The 20,823-nt window shown below is 36.7% G+C and overlaps 1 protein-coding gene across 2 annotated transcripts in view; it reads left to right on the forward strand.

Moving 5' to 3' along the window:
- Positions 1–20,154, forward strand: part of CUL1 (cullin 1) — a 54,232-nt gene extending 34,078 nt beyond the window's left edge. For both annotated transcript variants that reach the window (XM_075083761.1, XM_075083762.1), the window contains 15 exons: positions 1,768–1,930; positions 5,568–5,698; positions 8,111–8,218; positions 8,306–8,412; positions 9,486–9,534; positions 10,139–10,270; positions 10,813–10,930; positions 11,949–12,025; positions 12,744–12,875; positions 14,262–14,354; positions 15,681–15,728; positions 15,823–15,905; positions 17,760–17,865; positions 18,598–18,711; positions 19,598–20,154. In XM_075083761.1, the coding sequence (XP_074939862.1) occupies positions 1,768–1,930; positions 5,568–5,698; positions 8,111–8,218; positions 8,306–8,412; positions 9,486–9,534; positions 10,139–10,270; positions 10,813–10,930; positions 11,949–12,025; positions 12,744–12,875; positions 14,262–14,354; positions 15,681–15,728; positions 15,823–15,905; positions 17,760–17,865; positions 18,598–18,711; positions 19,598–19,678 (1,542 nt within the window). In that variant the 3' untranslated portion in view covers positions 19,679–20,154. The remainder of the gene's footprint in view (positions 1–1,767; positions 1,931–5,567; positions 5,699–8,110; positions 8,219–8,305; positions 8,413–9,485; positions 9,535–10,138; positions 10,271–10,812; positions 10,931–11,948; positions 12,026–12,743; positions 12,876–14,261; positions 14,355–15,680; positions 15,729–15,822; positions 15,906–17,759; positions 17,866–18,597; positions 18,712–19,597) is intronic.
- The last annotated feature ends 669 nt before the right edge of the window (positions 20,155–20,823 follow it).

The raw sequence follows: 20,823 nt of genomic DNA on the forward strand, positions 1-20,823 counted from the left end.
GCAAAATAAAACAAAATAGAAATGTTTTGGAGTACCTTAGTGCACACCAGCATAACATCAGTGTTACTGTGATATAGTAGAATTCTGCTTGCTTCTTATAGAGTACTCAATGAAATCTTAGAATTAGGATATGTGTATGTAGTTGTATAGGCAAACTTAATGAGTTTAGAAGGATTGTGAATTTTTCTTCTCAGGCCAGAACTCATGAGTAAAGCTGGCATGGCCTGATGTGCTGTAGGGAAAAAGGTCAGTATTTCTTAAGACTGTCCCTTGAAATAAAATCTCAAACTGAATTTTTGATCTGTTAAAACAGCCAAAGATACTGTTGTGTGAACTAATTATTTTTCCCTTGTTTGTGAAATATGACTCTAAAAGGAAAATGGAATTATAAGAACATAAAAAGAGAGAGAGTATAAGCAAATTTGAAGTCAGAGTGAATGTTTATTTTCTTTATGAAAATAGTTAAAGTGAGAGTTGACTGTTAACATTAAAAGTGAAGGTCTGAGGTTATTTTAAGCAGCAGCATTAGAAGTGGCAGAATTCCTGAACTACAGAAATACAGAATTGGTTAAACCGAAGATAAGTAGTCCTACTAGTCTGATTCCAGTTTCCAGTGTTCATCAGAAAGACTTGCTGCTGTATGCTGTCATTAAGGAAGTCAATTGTTATTCCTTACTGGTAAGAAATTGGCAAGTACTCTGAAGCATGAGCTTATATTCCTTCCCAAACTGATTTTGTTTCCCATAGTTTGACCTGTACTGCTTTAGCCCTAGGAGACAGTAATCCTGGACTATTTCAGAAGAGCTAAGTGCAAAACTATTACAGAAAGTAGTGAAGCTCACGATGGCAGAGATTATTTAAAGCCATCTGTGTATGATGCAGTGTTCTTGCAGTGAAATATTTGTTGTCTATAATATGATCTTTCATGCTTAGTCGATGTTCTAAATACTAGGAAAATGCATTAATTTAATTTCCTTCTCTTGGTTACATTAATAATTTAAATAATTTGGACTGATAAGGGGATACACTTAATCCTTAGTAATGTGCTGCAATTAAGATGGCTTGTAAAGTGAATCTTTAACACTCCTGCAAACAAACTAGAGGTAATTGTTATGTAAATAACTTCAGTTTCACACTTTGGCCAAAGTACTGTTCCTTGAGCGACATCTAGAATTTTGTTTTGTCCTACATATGTAGGATTTCATATGCCAAACGAAATGCTAGTATAATTTAAATGATTGTAGATTATTGGGAAGGTTTTCTGTGTAAGAATGTAGATAAGAACATTCAAATAAATTGGTCATGGGCATACTGTTAAATTGTAGTTTTCTGCCTTTTAGTTTTGTGGAGGCATGAAATATATTGATGTTTGTCTTAAACAAGACTACCTCTGTAGCTGGAGAGCTTGCTGATGCTAAAACTGCTAGCATCTCATGTCAGCAGCTTTCTCTTTTTCTCAGCAGATTTCCATCTGTAAATTTCTGATTCAGAAACAACAGACAAAACAATCTTGCTGTGATTCTCCTCACCCACTTAAACAGTATATAATATTATCATCAACATAAACATTGAATCCATATGTATATTATAATTCCCAGAAAAATAACTGCTTAGGTAGGTGGACCATAACACTACATTAGTGAGAGGTTTGACTTTGTTGTTGTTGTTGTTTTCTAGATGAATTTTCTAAATAGTCATCTGTTTTCTATTGTTGGATTTCTGTTCTGCCTTCCATACAGGATTCACATTTATATCTCTGTTCTGTAGGCTGAAGCTCGCCTTCTTGAGGAACAACGTAGAGTTCAGGTATATCTCCATGAGAGTACACAAGATGAGTTAGCACGAAAATGTGAGCAAGTACTTATTGAAAAACACCTGGAGATATTTCATACAGAGTTTCAGAATTTGTTGGATGCTGACAAAAATGAAGGTAAGGAGATTCAAACATTGGTTTTAGGCTTAAAGCTCCTCCCTAATGGTTTGTGAATAATGTAAATTCTGGTGATACTAAATGTAGTTTGTTGAGGAATTAGAGAGAAGATATACACTAAACTGATTGACAAGCAGCTTTTTATTACATTGGGGCGGCTGAGGATGTTGCCTCAAGAAGCCAATTCTGATCCCTGATATTAAGGCAAAACACCACTAATTTTGATTTCTCTTAACGTGACTGGAAGAGCTTCAAGAGCACTTGAGCTATTCTTCCAGCAGGAGCTGAGGCTTGCATGAGAGAGATGTGAGACAAAACCAGACCAGTAGTCATATTAGCTGTTTTAATTTAATCCATGGATCTTTCATGAGTCAGCAGTGAGAATTTTAAAATCCAAGCTGTCTAGAAGTATGTGTAGGAAAGGTTAAAAAAGAAATAGAAGCAAACAAGGAGCTTCTAAAATAGAGCATATAGAATATATTAAACTGCATATAGAGCACAAGGAAAGGGTGGAAATTACTAATTTATGAGATAAGACTCGTTTTTCACAGCTAAAATTAAGTGCCACTAATGGATCAATTTTATACCTTCATAGAGAACACATAGAATAAAGACTTCTTCAGCGGTTCCTTTAAAATAAGTAAAGATGATCAGAGAGTTCAAGTATCTTCAAGGAATTGTCAACTGAATTGGGTTTTGTGAGTTTATTCAGGAGTTAACACTTAGCATAAAATAACAATCAAAACTAGGGCCAAATAATTGCTCTGCATCATAGAGATGACAAGGATGAATGGTGTTTCTGATTTTCCTGTTGGGGAATTAATTAGATCTACATAGCAAGGCAAGGTAAAGCTCTATAGCTGAAATCCTGCTTTTAAGAAAGTGACAGAATTTGAAGAGATACTATGATTAAATTACTATTGATGATACTGTTCATTTGAGAGCTGTGACTTACAACTATGACTCTGTCTATATATCAACCTCAAAAGAGCAACTATGAATAATTATAATAATCATCATGTTAATAACTAAGAGATGCTTCAATGTTGAAAAGAGCAGTTCAGCACAATTAGTAGGTCAGAAGTTACCTGTTTCAAATGTAGAAGATTTTTATCCTGTACTTGTGTTTTAAGAGTCAGATGTTATGTTTGTAAATAAATTTATTTACTCTGTAATGAGAAAAGATTTTGATGCAATTGGGTGTTGACTAGTAAGATGACTTTATAAGTGTCCTCTGACAATAGAAATAGTAATAGCACAAACAAGAACATTTTTCTGGACTCAGGAGGCTTTCCCAGGCTTTTCTTTTTCCCCTTACTTTATCAAGCTCATGGGTTATGTGAGCCTTTAGTACAATCACTTACCACAGTGATGCAATTCTGTAAGTTTGTTGGGGTAAAAAAAGGAAAAGTACCACCTTGTGTTATGGGCACCGTCTTGTTATATGTTTTTTGGTTTTACTTTCATTTGGGTTATTTCTAAGATTAATTAGGCATTTAAAAATGTCTGGTTTTTCTTTTCTATAATTGGGCTTCACTTTTGCAAATTACAGTAGTTCCCTGGCCCTTTTTAAGTTTCATGAAGTCTCAAGATTAGGAACATTTCTTTTGAAAGATTTTTTGAGAAATCATTCTTCAATTACTATAATCAGTTAACTGTCAAATTTGTAATATACTAAAATAGCCTACTGTAGACTATCCTAAACTTATAAGAAAACCTTGCTCTTAAGATCTTTATTGCTTTGCTCTTGAAAGCACACTGGTTTTGAGGTCCTCCCATGTGAAGTATCTTAAGCATATTGTATTACAGGCCACTCCTGTTGGTGTTCTGTAATTTTTTAATCTCATTGTGCAACTAGTTATAAAGGTTGTGGGGCACATTTGTCATGTGTTACCTAGTCACGTCGGTGTGATACCTATAGGAAATAACTATGTTTACTGGGAGCAGGCTGTAATGATTTAGGTGGAGTTACCATGCAAATCTTCCTTGAGGCTTTGTAGCACCTCTTCCATATTTCACCAAATACAGACATCCTGGTAGACCAACCTGTGAACCCTTATTTGTGGACCTAGCAGCAGCTTATTATATATATACACGGCATTATTTTCCTACTCTTTTTTTTTTTTTTCTAAAATTTTGTAGGTTGAAAACCCTGGCATTCTTACATTGTTATAGAAGTTTAATGTAAGGTTGCAAATGTGGTTTTCAGAGAGAAAAAATGTTTGCTTTTCAAATCCAAAAGTTTAAGCTTGCCAAAGTTCTATGGAATGGAAAGCATTATATGGAAACAGGTCTGAATAGAGGTGTCATTGCTTCAGCATTAAAGACATCAAGTTGTGTGTGTTGTATTTCAGAGTTAGGTAGTGCTACAGTTGCTTGATCTGTTTTATTTAATCTGGTAATCCTCAGGTGGTAATAAATTGTTCATAAACCCTTCAGAGAAGTCCTTACACTTTAGAAATGCTAGATGCAGCTGACAACCTTAAGATGGATTCAGCCAGGTGACATATTCTCCTTAGTTTACAGTAACTAATTTGGTTGTTTACTGTTTCTCTTGAGTGCCTGTTCAGTGAGGACAAGATTATGAGAACTAACTAGTGAGTTTGTGTACCTGGTTTATAGCCATATTAAAGTTTGCTTTTTTAAAAAAAAAAAAAATAAAAAAAACCACACACCACGAAAAACCCAACTTCTGCACTCAGGGAGTACAAAGCATCTGCCCTGTTGAAAATGAAATAACAATAAAAATAGCAAACCCAAAACTCTCTTCAATATTAGACCTTTCAAAATTACTAATTGATTTTTGGAAAGTCTTGGCTGAAAACTGGTGAGATCTTAATAAAATGCTTTAACATACATGAAATGACATCCAATTAATTTTACTTCTTTAGTTTGTTTGTGGTAATGTTTTTTGGGACCTTTTGCTTCCTTGAGATACAATTATTTCTGCTATTGTTTAAGAGGTAACTTTATTGACAGTGCTTTATTGGATGAAATTTGGTTTATAATGTTTCAATTTATCCTCTAAGGTCATATCAACACATAAGATTTTGCCTTAAATTTCCAGCTGCTACCACTGATGCTGCCCCAAGTAGAAGTGTTAATATCAAAAGGCTACAGGTAATGTTAGATCTCTGAGAACTGTCCTGTTCAGAGTAAGATTTAAAGGACAAGTGGTAAGGAGGAGATCATTGTAATCTTAGCACAGCTAGCAGTCCTAATTTATGGTAACACTTAAAAATGTCATCTGACTAAGAGGGTTTTAACTCCATTTTTAAATCATTATACCTCCTTTAAATTTTTGAAAACTAGAAATTGAAAGTAAATATATTTCCATAATTTAGGTAGGGGTTTTTCTTCTTGATTTAATGTAGCATTGTGAAGGTAAAACAGATCTTAGTATTTAACAGGTGGTTTTCTCTTTAACTAATCTTAGCTTTCCAGGTCAGAGCAAAGATTTGCTATACTGTATAATTTTTTGGTGTAGTTTTTTCTGGCTTTTTACAAGAGCAATTGCACCTATGTTTTTGTTGATGACAGATGTTTAACTCCTATCAGCAACTTGTAAATGAGAAATTAGTCATAGCTAGTACAAATGGGAGATGTTGGCTTTCCCTTTTTATTTTTTTTTTTCCAGACTTGGGACGCATGTATAATCTTGTGTCTCGAATCCAGGATGGCCTTGGAGAGCTGAAAAAACTTTTGGAAACCCATATTCATAATCAGGGTCTAGCTGCAATTGAGAAATGTGGAGAAGCTGCTCTAAATGCAAGTATCCCTTCAAAATAAGTCTGTGTGTGGTGGCTGCCATTTTTACAGTAGAGGCAGGTGAATGCTTCTTGATATGATTTCCAGTTTCATATGTCTTCCGTCTCACTAGTTTGATTTGTGAGGAGTAGGCAATTCACAAATGTTGACAGTAGGCTTAAGACAACAGTTGCATCACTGTGTTATTGCTCTTTGAACTTTGAGGGTTTGTTTCGTTGTGGGTTTTCCTTCTGAGTTTTTGCTCTCTGTCAGGATGCCATTTTATTTAAAATGGGGTTTAACTTTGATTTTTGACAGAGTTAATTTTAACCTGTTACCTCTGATATTCTTGAAATAGCTTCATACTCTGGTAACCATTAAAGCAGTAATCTGTAATAACTACATGGACAACAGTAAAAACTTTTTTTTAGCACAGATTAAAATGTCTTACATGTGTGTAGTGTCTGTTGTTTACTTCTATACTTTCAAGTGCATAGCTTTTTAGCAGTGTTGATCTTTTATGAATCATGAAGTTCAGGAATCTTCAGCTTCATTTGTAGATGTCACCTTAAATTGTGAAATCAGATGTGCTCTATGGTTGACACATCCACCTAGTGGTCATTGCTCTTGAGTTTCTTTGTACTTAGGCCTTGAAGAATTTCCCAGAAAAAATGAAAGCTCTTTCTCCAGGAATTAGTCCATCTTTGAGAGAGGGGAAGCCTGAAATTTGTACGTATTAGTTCTTTTGATTCCAACCATTTACAGAACTCTTCCTGATCACAACACTCTTGTTTCTTTGTCTTTCTCCCTTGTTTCTTTTTTTTTCCCACAGGTTTGTTCTTCGTTTTCATAACACTATCTCTGTCTGTCTCCCCTGAGAACCATCTTGCCTCTTCCTCCAATATCCTTCACGCCACTGTATTGCTATTCATCATTGCCTTGTTAGCTCTCTGTCACACTTAAGTAGGATCAATTCTGCCTAACTTCACTTGTGTACTGTGTCTAAACAGATAATCATCTGAGCAAATGCTTCTCAGTTTCTCTGTAGTCAGTGGAGGGAAGTAGTTGTACCAGCATGACACATCTGACCTATTTTATATTTTTACTGCAGAATGAATTGTACTCTAGACCTCATGAACTATATTAATGAGACTGCTCTTCAGTCAGCAGATTACTGCTTTTTGTGCCTTTGGTTATGGGTTTTTTTTTTTTTTTTTTGAACGCTTGTAGTCAGTAGATGCTTTTCTGAATGTCCTTCAAGTCCACTGGAATTTCTTTTCTGGGAGGTTCTCAGTAATCTCAGCTCTTTATCTCAAGTACAGCATTAAGTCAGTGGTCCATGTAGTTTATGTCTGTCTTTAGTAGCAACAGGAGATGTTTTTCAGGATCCTGATACAACCCTGCCCATGTTTTGCATTTTTTGCCAACATCCAGAACTCTTACGATAGGAATGTCACAGGAGTACTTCCATGGCCAGTCCTTTCAGTTTGTATTTATGGACATGTTGTCCATGAGTTTGTCTAATTTGTTCTTGAACCTGCTGATATTATCTGCGTCCCACAACCTCATGTGGCAGCAAGTTCCAGAAGCCTACTACCTTATATGTAAAGATACTCTTTATCCATCTTAAACTTGTTTCCTATCACTTTCATCAAGTGCACCGTAGTTACAAAATGTGGCTTTTAGTGATGGTTCATCTTTTTAGTCATCCTCCTGATTTTGTAAACCTTGGTCATATGCCCTTTCAAACTTCTGATCTCCATGTTGAAGACTTCTGGCCTTTTTAGTCTGTTGTATAGTAACTGCCCTGTCTGCCTGGTGTTTTAGTTGCCCATCACTGTTCCTACTTTAACTCCACTCCATCTTTATTGAGATGCAGAGATCAGTAATCGCGGGTAGGACTCAGTCTGTGAGTGCCGTAAACTTGATGGTTATGGGCATTTGATTGCCACTGGGTGTTGAGCGTGTAATTTTTAAGAACTGTCAACAATGAGGTTTATGTACTAAGTTGTACCTATTGGGGATACACCTGTTACATACTTGCTATGGAGATATTCTCAAGTGTTTCTTCTATAGCAACTGCTATTTTATGATTGTCCAACTCTCTCAAGTCTGATTTGAATTAAGCTTGTGCCTTTGAAAATGTCCCTCTTGGAAATGCTTACAGTGGTTGAGTAAGTGGTTTTGTCAACTTTTGTAGTATATAATATAGTACGCTCTGCACTCTGGTTGCTGTAAATGAAAGCTTGGGCTAATGTAAGTCAGTCCTGTGCAGACCTAAACTAGTCTGGATACTATTCTACCTTTAAAATATTTCTAACACTTTGTAGACTTTCCCATAAAAATTTGCTTAGGTCAGTGAGTAGCTCCATTTCAGAGGAAGCAGAAAGCAGAAACTCAATGGGTTGCAAAAAAAATCTCTCTTTATTGCAGGATCCAAAAATGTATGTACAGACAGTGTTGGATGTCCATAAGAAATACAATGCTTTAGTCATGTCTGCATTCAACAATGATGCTGGCTTTGTGGCTGCACTAGATAAAGTAAGTATATGTAGTGGCGTATGGTGAATATTTTCTTCTATTCAGTGTTTCGTCTCCCAAAATTTCACTGTCTTTTGTGATTTATAGGCTTGTGGTCGATTTATAAATAATAATGCAGTGACAAAAATGGCTCAATCATCCAGTAAATCCCCAGAGCTACTGGCACGATACTGTGACTCTTTACTAAAGAAAAGGTACGTCTTCAAAGACAAATTATTATTTCAGGTTGGCTTTTGTTTTAAAAGGTTTTAGTTTTATATTGTGTCTTCAGAAACAGAACTTAACATTTCAATAAAAATTAATTATACCAAATTCTGAATACAGTAATTTCAATAGGGAAGTTCCTAAAGATTATATGGAGTTTTCTTTTTTAAAGAAGGGGGGGGAAATAATGAAAGATCTAAGGTCTCTTTCCTTATAGGAAACTAAGTTCTATGTTTTTAATAAAACAGAAGGAGGTTTTTTATCCCCAAAATTTGAGTTGTGTTATATGTTGTAAAGAAGAGACACACATTCCCCTTTTCCAAAACTCTTGCTTTCCTCCTGTTGTTTTCTCTATCTTCTTCCATCTGGGTAGAAATCGAGGAGGACAAAAACTGCTTTCTAACCTCTCGTAGTTCATAATTTAATTAAGGTATTTGGCTTCAAATGATTCAGCAGCTCATACATTGAGTTGGTATCAGTTCATACTGGATTGGTGTCAGTTTTGTCACTGGAAACTTCTGGCAGTATTGGGGGGAGGAAAAAAAACGCCACCAAACAACCCAAAACCAGAAGAACTTGCTCACTGTTCCCTTCCTCATCACCTCCTTCCTTTAGCAGAGGATATTTTATTATAAGTCCTGGCTTTCTGTAGGGTAGATTTGGAGCATGATATGGAGGAAAACAATGTGGTGCCACCTGAGCTCTCACCCAGCTCTCTGAGCTGTTTTCTTTTCACTGTACTATCTAAGACGTGAAGATAGCACTTATTGGCAGAAAAAAGGCAGGAAGAGAGAGATCCCTGTTTGAGCCCATAAATCCTGAGAAATACCAAGCTAACAGGAAGTCCCAAGCAATTCATGGTTCAGGACTTCAACTGTTGCTTAAAAATCATGGAGTAGTGAAGAGGAGTGTTCATTTCATTACACTGTTTCATCTCTAAAGAGTCTTTGATGCCAGAACTACTCGGTCTGTTCCTTTATTTATGAAATTTCCATATAAATCCTTATGTTGTTTTAATTGAGCAGTTTTGGGACTAATTAATAGTGTACTGCTTTAATTGCAGCTCAAAGAATCCAGAAGAAGCAGAGTTGGAAGATACACTCAATCAAGTGGTAAGATTTCTATAAATACAGTTGTCTTCCATGTAAGCTTTGAAAGATAGTAATATTCAATTGCCACGAGTCAGATGAGAGAAAACCTTTTATTTTGTATGTTTCGTTTCATTACTTAATATTTCAGCTTTTCAGTATTAAAATTAATCTGCGTGTGGCTTGTTGGTTGTATTCTTTTAATTAAAAACAAAACAAAACCAAACCAAACAAACAAAAAACCAGAACAAAAAAAATCCAACAACAGCAAAACCCCAAACCCTTTACAGCAGATTTAAAGTGGCTAAATTGAATTTATGCTTTCACTTAATTTTTATATACACATACAATATCTATAACTTCTACAATATATTTTTGTATAATTACATATACACACTACATATTTATTCATATATAAGGCTGTCCATTTGGAATATATAGTTAATCTGTTCAAACTAGTATCCACATTTAAAACAAACACTACCACCCCCCACCCCCAAAAAAAACCCCAAAGCCAAAAAACCCTGCCCTTAAAAATTTAAGTGCAAATGAAGTAGCTACTGCTATAGCTTTTTCAAGACAAATGTTTAAACAGGGTTTTTCTTACAAATTATCTTGGTTTTTCCAGATGGTTGTCTTCAAGTACATTGAGGATAAAGACGTGTTTCAAAAATTCTATGCTAAAATGCTGGCAAAAAGACTTGTACATCAGAACAGTGCTAGTGATGATGCTGAGGCAAGCATGATCTCTAAACTAAAAGTGAGTATTCTGTGACTGTCCCACGATCTACTCTATTGCAGGTCTTCAGGCTGCCTTGGAAAGCATTGATATATGTACTCTCAGTTCATTGTTTTATGTACAATAGGAAAATATACAACCTAGTTCTTTTCTTCTTTTTTTTTTTTTTTTTAACCTCCTAGGATCTGTCTGTCTGTCCAAGGGGGTTAAGCTTAATTATTCTTATCCAAATGAATGACATGGATGTAATTATCCAAGGAATGACTGCTGAAAAGTTGCTTGATTTCATTAACCATTCAGATTTATTCAGGGTCAAGCAAAATATGATCTAATACTCTTTTAGTAGTCTGTTTTATTGTGTGTTTTGCTTCATTTTTAAACAGTTTTCTTCAGTTTTTGATGACAGTTCAAGGGCATGTCTAGTTGGGATCAGTACTTTGAGTAAGGGAAACACTGAACTTTATACATTTTCTTTTAAGAAAATAGGCTCCAATACTTTGTTCTTCTCATTCTCTAATGTCTAAAATGTATCTTGCTGACATATCTGTGCTTTTAAAATACAGCAAGCTTGTGGTTTTGAGTACACCTCCAAGCTGCAGCGGATGTTCCAAGATATTGGTGTAAGCAAGGACTTGAATGAGCAATTTAAAAAGCACCTGACCAATTCAGAACCGTTAGATTGTAAGTAACACATTTACCTAAGTTACTGCTGAGTAGTACAGTTTCCTCTTATTTCTACAGAACTAACTATATGAGGGAAATATTTGATTTAGACATCATATCCCCAGATGTTAGAGTTAGTATTATTTTGACCAAGATAGCTAGGATTTTTAAATTAGCCTTTTAGGTCTGTACTTTGTCTTCTAATAGTACTTTGTATCTTCTGTTATGGGTAGCCTCCTCCTGATTTTGCAGCTCATGTTTAGGTATGTAATTAAGTTGAATCTGGTCTTTTTGGGGGGTTTTTTGTTTGTTGGGGTTTTTGGTTTTTTTTTTTTTTTGTGACTTTTTTTGTGTGTGGGGTTTTTCTTTTTGAAAGATGTTTTTCTTTAAACGGTTTTGATTCTGAGCACAACATGGCTTAAGTTCATACTGGTGTAAAAGTATTAAGGAAAAAGGATATTGTGTTTCAGGTTTTTAGCCATCCCTTTCACTTTTTTTATACAGAAACATTTTTTTCATTGAAGCATGTTGAAACAAATTCTTTAAGGAATTTATAATTATTTGTTGGATTAAATTTAGAGTTGTTCATTGTCAGGCTTAAATTTTACTCTAGTTTTTCTATACTTGGTGACTTGCCCAAAATGCCTTACAAGTATAAATGTGAAATGTTTATTCTTGCAGCTGTGTACTGTGGAGTGATAAGTTTTAATTACACCTGAAAATGAACGCTTACAATTTTTACACTTGCATGTTAAAAGAGAAGTTTGTTTGTGGGGATAGAAACCTGTAAAACAAGAGAAAACTGAGTGACTGTCACAGTAAATCTAAAGCGCTCTAACTTCAGTGACATCTTACATGAATTCCCTTGGTTTATGGTCTGAATAAAAAAAATATACTGCTTAACGATTTTTCCACCTGTTAGTTTGAGCAAAAGGCAGAACCATTTCTTGTGTGTGTTAGAACTGGGATTGCGTGTTTGAAGAGGGAGTGGGACCAAGGGGGATAATGCAGCTCAGCCCCTTCACTTCTCTTTCAGTGGATTTCAGCATCCAGGTGCTGAGTTCTGGATCGTGGCCGTTCCAGCAGTCCTGCACATTTGCTCTGCCGTCTGAGGTGAGATGCTTGCACTTGGTTCATCTGAACATGGAATGATCATGTGACAAATGTGTTTTACAAGGCTTGTGTCTCCTCCTGCTTTTTATGTGCCAGAGAGCACTGGAAGTGTCTCTGGTGTTTGCCTATTTGGCTGGAGGATATTTGGAACAAGATAAGTGAGGTACTAGGAGGGAAATGTGTGAAAGATACAACTGTCTTCTCCTGTGGAAAGACCCTGGTTAATGAATCTTTCTTCAAAACATTCAACAGCAACTGAAGCAAATATTTGATAATGTGTTTTTCTGTGTATGTTTAAGAAACTTTTTCTTGCTGTTGCTTTGGCTCTGTTCAGTAAAATCTTTAGGTTTTATAAGCGTTGGTTTTCTGTTGAGTGCTTATCCAGAATAAACAAGACATGAATACTTAACATGAGAAAGAAGTACCTAGAGGATGAAGGTGGTTAAAAGAAATCGCCTTTTCTAGCCTTACTTAATGTATCATCAAAGGAAGAATGGAACTTAAATGCTTGTTAGGTTTGTATTGTTAATGACACTGTAGAGGGGAAACTCATAACAAAAGGAAATTTTCATCCAGTCTTGAATACTTTGGATTTCTGTTTGTCTTATTCAGATACCTGGCAGTCAAGGGTGATCAGATTTGATTCTCCTTTGTTGGTTCCAGAGTGTGTTCTAGTAATGGTAGATGAAGGTAAATAATATTCTTTGTTTTTATACAGTTAGAACGGAGCTATCAGAGATTTACTGCATTTTATGCCAGTCGTCATAGTGGAAGAAAATTAACATGGTTGTATCAGCTGTCCAAAGGGGAACTGGTTACCAACTGTTTCAAAAATAGATACACATTACAGGTAAGGATAATGACATACCAGTAGTAACCCCTGATGATTGCATTCAGACTGGATGCAGCTGATCATTTGAAAGACGTGTTCATACTCTGCTCCACTGCTCTTACGTTATTAGGATGAGCTACTCAGCCGCTTTGTCATTTGGAGATAATTGCTTTTCCTTACTTTAAAGGACCATTGTGCAGAGATATGTGTTTCAAATGGTGAAATGTGTCAATGTTGAAGTAGTGGAGTTCATGTGAATACCTGTGCCCGCATACAAGCTAACTGTAATAGATAATTATATATAGATAGAGATATAGATAATAGAATTCATTACCAGTATATAATGATGTATCGCAGTTAAGTATTTCAAATCATTTGGTTCCTTAATTAGGATGAATGTGTGTGCACATTCATGTGTATACACACACATATGTTTAGCTACTGTTTACGATGCTTACATGCATTCATTAGCTTTATTCCTGTGAATAATGCTACTGTCTTTAAAGAAAGCAAAGCACAGATGCAAGAGCTGATGGCTACAGATCTCTGTATTACTGAAGTGGACGTAAATGTTAGCCTTCCCCAGATGGTGGTTGGTGTTATGATTAATAGAAACTTTATTATACGTTTGATTTACTTTCCATACTGATACTTGAGGTCTATGTTCTTAAAGAAAGTTGACTTAGAAAATGGAATGCTTTACAACAGGTGTTGAACTGTGTTGTGTGAGACAACCACAACCTCTTTGTGTAAGATCTCATGCTTCCTATACTTCCCTGTCTGCTTTCTCTCAAAAAGTAGAGGAGCGGAGTTCACAACAGTGAGAAGAAACAAGATAATCTCAGACTTTGAACTTGTCATGAACTTATGTTAACCCTGTGGTGATAGACATGAATAAGCCACTGATAGCTGCCACTTCATAAATTTGGTTTCATTATTCTGCTGGAATTGGGAGGGTTGTGAGATGAACATGACTCACATGTCACATAATGACATATGATGTCAGTAGTAAGTGTAGGTTTTAATGAAGATTAAATGGGTAAGAGTCAGGGAATGATAGAGGAAAATAATTTAAAATTATATTAGCAAGTAGAAAGATACGGCATTGACACCATAATAGAAGATTTGATGAAGTGCCTGCAGCTAATTAAATGATCATAATCTTAGGGTTTATGTTTAAATAATGCTGGAAGGTAGAGTTCTGGTTGTATAAGTAACATTAGATTTTTCTGTATTGCGTAATGATTAGCACTAGTTGGCTGTTCTCTGTTGTCCGAATATTCCAGTACGTGTTTAACTGGTGAATTTCAGGCTGTTCACATTCAGAAAGTATGTTAACAAACATTCTCATTTTCTGATTTCCCCCCTCTCCCCTTCATTTTCTTTTTTTTTTGGATCTGTTAGGCATCCACATTCCAGATGGCAATTTTACTGCAGTACAACACAGAAGATGCCTATACCGTGCAGCAGCTGACAGACAGTACCCAAATAAAAATGGTAGTGACTTTGCACATTTTACCACTCTCTTGTTCACAAGTCTTTTGGTCTTCAGGGCTGTGTCTGCTATTGCAAGAAATTGGGATTAGACATGCTTGAAGCCAGAGTTGGTTTCTGTCCTGGAGGAGACAGATGGGGTCTGCTCTTGGTCAACTTAGTTTCCTGGTTTACTTTCCTGTAATCAAAACTACCTAGTCTTCTGATGAACTTTTAGTGTGTATGTACTCCTGTTCACGACTAGAGTGAATTGTCTAGCTTCCTGCTGAGCTCTGGTAGTAAGTTTTTCAGTGTTTCACTATGTACATTTTAATATTAAAAGACAGCATTCTAAGAAAAACAGCGTTTTTTCTAAATTATTGATCTGCACATCTGTTCTTTACATCTTGAGGCTTATATACATAAATATAGTAAAATCTGCAGTTTCATTGGCTCAGTGTCTTGTGGAAAAGGTTCTCTTCTTATCTTTCTGAGTAGACTTTTATGGCCCACGTTTTATTTGGCATCTGTGTCCTTTACTAGTAGGTTTGAGTCAAGTCTGGTGGGACTTCTGGAAAGTTAGGCAATTGCTAGTCAGTGAGATCTTTACTTCTAGAAATGCACATCTAGAAAGTTACAGCTGAAGATGGTTTACAGCAAACCCAGGAGTCTTATGTGGTTGCCATTTATTATAGATGCTGTTTGCAGAGATATGTATATTTATATACATATATATAAAAAATATTTGGCTCAGATTATGGTTGGACCAGAATAAAACTCCTCGTACAGCTGAAAGCTAACTGCTTGAAACCCAGAAGATTTTCACTGTGGTAAAATAGCAGCTTTGCAAGCCTGCACAGAACATTGACAGTAGTGGAGCCATCTGGGTGACCAACCAGTGACAATAACCAGAACAGATCCCTGATATAAGCAAGAAGAGAAAAATACATTAATCAGAAAGCAGAGGGTGTTTGCTTTCTGAGGTTTAACCTTGCCATAGTATCTGTATTTGCATGGTTCGGGAAAAATGTTTTTATACACTTACAAATCTGCTTGCAAAATAGCTCCTAAAACCAACTGGAACGATCTGTTGTTTGGAATTAGTTCTTCTAAAGAATTTTATGTTATTTATCTGACTGCAAGGGGAATGTGTCCTGACACCCAGAAAGGGCCTTACTATTTTTTATTTCTGCAAACTACATTTTTACTGCTTTTTTTTCCCCACACATTTTGCAGTGTTCTGCACTCTTACTAGTTCTGAGTCTAAATATGTGTATTCTTGTTGAAGTATTTTGAGTTAGAGAAAAGTGCTGTCTGTCTGCACTGATAATATTTTCTGTGATTTTGTAGGATATCTTGGCACAAGTTCTACAGATACTCTTGAAATCAAAATTGCTTGTAAGTACTCTTGCTTTTTTATAACATGCTTACCATTCAGCAAAATTTATTAATGAATATTTGTTTATTTGCTTATTTTATTTATTTCTTCCAGGTTTTGGAAGATGAAAACGCAAATGTTGATGAGGTGGAGTTAAAACCAGATACTTTAATAAAACTGTTTCTTGGTTATAAAAAGTAAGGAAAAACTTTAACAACTTATATCACTTATGTATAATGGGTAGCATCCTTCTCTGTTTTCAAAATTTGGGTAAAATCTTATATACCTGGGATGAAAGCTCCAGGGTTCAAGTGCCAATTCAAATATAGATCCAGAATGTACTAGCTTTAAAGGAGAGGGTTAGCTAGTAGGGGAGGATGGGTAAGATTTCAGCTATCTTGACTTTGGCTTTGTTATAAAGTCCGTCAAGGCCTTATAAGGTTGCAGTAATGTGCAGTGACCAGCAAAGATCAAAGTCTTAAATGTTCATCCACTAAAGATAACATGAGAAGATCAGCAGGCTCATTTTAGAACTTCAGAGTATGTAGTGATTTGGAAACGTAATAAACATGATTTTCAGTAGTGTTTATTACCTACTTTAACCAGTGTTGCTTTCAGTGTTGTCATGGTTTTAGCTGGGATAGAGTTTTTTTCACTGCAGCTGGCATAGTGCTGGCTTTGGACTTAGTATGAAAATAATGTTGATAACACACCGATGTTTTAGTTTTTGCTGGGTAGTGCTTAACTAGTCAAGGACTTTTCCAGCTTCCCATGCTCTGCCGGGTGCACAAGAAGCCAGGAGGGGAGGGGGCACAGCTAAGAGAGCGGATTCAAACTGGCCAAAGGGATATTCTGTATCATGTAATGTCATGCCCAGTATGTTAACTGGGAGGAGCTGGCCGGGGGAGGGAAGCAGCAATCACGGCTTGGGGATGGGCAGCATTGGTCGGCGGGTGGTGAGGTATTGTTTGCTTTTTTGGCTTTTTTTTCCTTTTTCCCTTTCCCTTTTTATTATTATAATTATTAAACTGTTCTTAACCCACACGGTTTTTTGCTTTTCTGATTCTCTCCCCCATCCCAAAGGGGTGGGGGGAGTGGGTGAGTGGCTGTGTGGTGTTTAGTTGCTGACTGGGGATGAACCACAACAAGTGTTCATATATTTTAAGCTGTTCACAGTACTGTGGTGACTTTTTATCATGCTTAGCAGAGCACAGACATAAACACACATAAATTCCGTGAGGAGTTCAGTACTTCCTGAAGATAAGATCTCAAGTGCAAGAAACATTTTAAAACCTTTCCTTGTACCTCATTCTTTCTTCCCTCCTTGACCAATAATTAAAGGTTTGAGAATTCATGGTCAGGTATGTTAATGCAGTGATGGAAACAGCTCAGCATTGCTGCTCTGTGGTTCCCTATTTATGATGCAGAAGACTATATGCTAAATAAATAACAGATGCCCTCTCCACCGCAGCATTCCCCAGTGCAGCCAATGGGCTGAGCGCTGCCCCACGCTCCCTGGTGCTGAGGCTCTTTTCCCACTTTTGGCACAGCACCTTGTCTTGAGAGCGGTCACATGTGGCTCGTGGGCTCACCCTAGCACGACCATGGGCACTGGGGACCATGTGAAAGAAAGGCAGAATTCAGCTTTACAGAAAAATGGATTTTTCCACATTATGGTCAGGATCCAATCTGTAAGTCAGAAAGGTGATTCCATTTCCACTGGCTGGCTTTGTCCCATTCACTGACTGGAAGGTTCTTTCTAAAACATAGAAATTTTTCAAATATAGTGTAATTGTGCAGCACTGATTTTACCTAAGAGATCACTAGGTTGGATTCAGTAAGTCATGAAATACATGAGCAACCACCAGCAAGGCATTCTAGTTTTTTTGGTTGGTTGCGTTTTTTTTCAGAAGTCCCGAAGTCCCCTTTTGTTGTAAAGTAATTGTGGTGGTGTGGCTTTTATTTTGGAGCTGTGTTTTATTTGGGTTTTTTTTTGTTTGTTTGATTGGTTTCTAAACAGGCTAACTGTTAATTTTTGTTTTTCTTAACAGCAAAAAATTAAGGGTAAACATAAATGTGCCAATGAAGACTGAACAGAAGCAGGAGCAGGAAACTACACACAAAAATATAGAGGAAGATAGGAAACTACTGATCCAGGTGACTTGTATTGCAGAATTCTGCCATGCTATGAACTTAGAATTATAGCTTTGTAATCCTTTAATTAAGCTTACTGTGGGGTTTGCTTAATTTTTGTTAAAAGACAACATGCCATTGCAGTGCACTGTGGTGGAGCCAAGAATGTATTTACAATACTCTTAAAGGCTATTAGAGTCTGTAATAGAAATTATGGAAAGGCATGATAGGACACTGTTCTTCATGTTTGTTCTGATACCATGTTCCACAGAGGCACACACTCACCAGACTTCTGTCCTGGGTGAAAACTAGTAGTACCTAGGGAGTATGAACTTGACAGTGTTTTGTGTCAGTTCATTTGGAATCCACTTGAAGCAGAGGAGCAGGGGAAGGAAATACAAATTACTCCTAAGACACCATCACAGTAAGGTTAAACATACAAAGGCAGCTTTCTGTTATATAAGTAGTTTAATGTTGCTCTTGGTACCAATTGGTACTATTGTTATGACTGACTGTGATCACAGTGGTTCTTAAAATTCATGTGTCAACCACTTCTGACAACTATGCTGTGTAGAATCTTGAGTTCTTAAAGTCTGTGTGAGTAGTTGGCATTTGCAGGCATGCTTCTCCCCATCTGGTACTCCAGTTTGCTGTGATGATGCTTCTGTGCTAGCAGACATGAGGGAAGTAAAATGGCTTTATCCAGAAGGACAAGTAGTTTGTTCCTAAGCATACCTTTCCAACTTTGCTGTGCAGGCTGCTATTGTGAGAATCATGAAAATGAGGAAGGTTCTGAAACACCAGCAACTGCTTGGAGAAGTGCTAACGCAGCTGTCCTCAAGGTTCAAGCCACGAGTTCCAGTAATTAAGGTATGTGAGAACCACATCTCTGAACCTGTGTTCCAGGAGGTAAAGAGGATGTATCTAGACAAAATACATGCTCCTGAATTAAAAAGGGAAGCTAAGGAGATGGGATGGGTAAGGACAGGTTTTATGGGTTGTAAATAAGTAGGAAATATTTTCACCAGAAATATTGTAGTTCTCTTAACGGTCATATGTGTGTTTCGTATTGTTGGTAGTGGTAAAATAGTAGCTTGATTGAATCTTTTCAGATCAGTGCCAGCTTATAGCATCCTCTGCTCCAGGCTTACCTTTTATTCCTGCTCTCCCAGCTGTGGGAGTACCGCTGCTTGTGGGCCAGCTCAGTGGAAGAGTTTTCTGATCTATTCTAGAATAAAAATGTTGCAGAGGGGGCATATTGTATTTAATTCTGGTTTCCTCTTCAGTTTGCTTAATGGTCCCACTGGCGGTTTTTTACATCCACAACCAAGGGGGTAGGTGGGGCAAAACCCAGGCAATGGAGAGCAGTTGCATAAACTGGCACCAGTGATGAAAGAGATGCACCAGTTGAGTCATGACACAGGCAGCTAGTTACTGCAACAGCTATCTTTAGTAATGCTACAGTAAGCATCTTGGTTTAACTCTTTATGTGCTGTCTTACTATAAAGTTGCTCAGCAACTGATGATCAGTTATCTCCCAGTCACTACCCTGGAATGGCATCAAGTAAGCGTAATTCAGTTTAGTGGATTAGTGAAGTCCTCTGCATGGGTGTGGTCAGAAATGGGAGAGCAAATTGCCGTGGTTTGTGCCCTTTGCCTACTCCCATCCTCTACTTGGTATGACATTCAATAGCCAAAATTGTTCAGTTTGTAGCTTTCCGCCAGTGTCCCGCACTTACCTTTGTTTCTCCCACAGAAATGCATTGACATTCTGATTGAGAAGGAGTACTTGGAACGCGTAGATGGTGAGAAGGACACCTACAGTTACTTGGCCTAACGTTTTTATTAGCAATTACTTGACTGTGTGACGCTCGGCAAATAGGTATGTGATGGAAAGAATGAAAGCAACGGAACTTCATAGCAGCTACCCTGCTGCCATTTGGACCTCCCTTTTTAATAACTGAGACCAGGACTCCCATCAGCCAGTCTCAGATTTACATCAGAACTGCTCAGGATTGATACATTTCAAGTATGTAAATATGGACACCAATGCCATTTAACCTAATTTAAGAACAGAAAGGAATCAGACCCTTCTCCTTTAAGGGTTGCATGCTACTGCATTTAAATCAATACATTGGCTATATGATAAACAGCTGCCATAACAGGCAGCAGTTATAAATGTTGGCAGCACTTTGAGAGCGAGTCTGAATGGACCCATGTGTAATCTGCTATGAAAAACCATTTGTATAGTGTGTTTCATTTTTTAATGTGTGATAAGTAAAAAAAAATTAAAAGATTTCTGTACAAGTTGCATTTGGTTTTATTGTTTTAAGTTTCATGACTTATCTTTCTAAATGTAAATAAAAGGTATAATGGTTATGAAAAATACAGAAATTTGTTTTGCTTTTCTTCCTTTTCCCTGTTTTCTGGTGATTTAAGCACATTTTGTTCTCTGAAGAAATTAATTGGCATCTATTATCAAATGTGCATGTTAATTCTTTTTTAAGAGGAAATGGCTACATTTTGAGAAGAAAAAGTTGTGATGATTTCACAAGATAGGCAGAATAGAAAATACTTAGAATATATGTGGCAATACTTGGTTGTATGAAATTGGAGCTGGCTTTAATATTGTTTCAGCGTGCTGCAAGATGTACCACACTTGCCTAAATACTGCCCTGAACAGATAAGGCTTAAGCTACCCATTCTTTGACTAAACCAGAAAATTGAGGGTGTTCTTCCTAAAGATTAATTCTGGTTAAATGCAACCTGTAATGGGTATTAAAATGTTTGAGTGTTACTATACATACATTGATTGACCAGGCGTTTTTCCAATCTTCTCACAATGTTTTGTGTTCATTATATACATGTGAAATGAGTATTAGCTTTCCCACATGTTACAAGCAATATCCTCACAGGCCTCAGTTTTGGTGATTTATGTTTTCTGTGTCTGATGCTGAAAAGAAACTAACTTCTGCAGCCAAA

Source organism: Phalacrocorax aristotelis, chromosome 2 (assembly GCF_949628215.1).
Source record: "Phalacrocorax aristotelis chromosome 2, bGulAri2.1, whole genome shotgun sequence".
Classification (NCBI taxonomy): domain Eukaryota; kingdom Metazoa; phylum Chordata; class Aves; order Suliformes; family Phalacrocoracidae; genus Phalacrocorax; species Phalacrocorax aristotelis.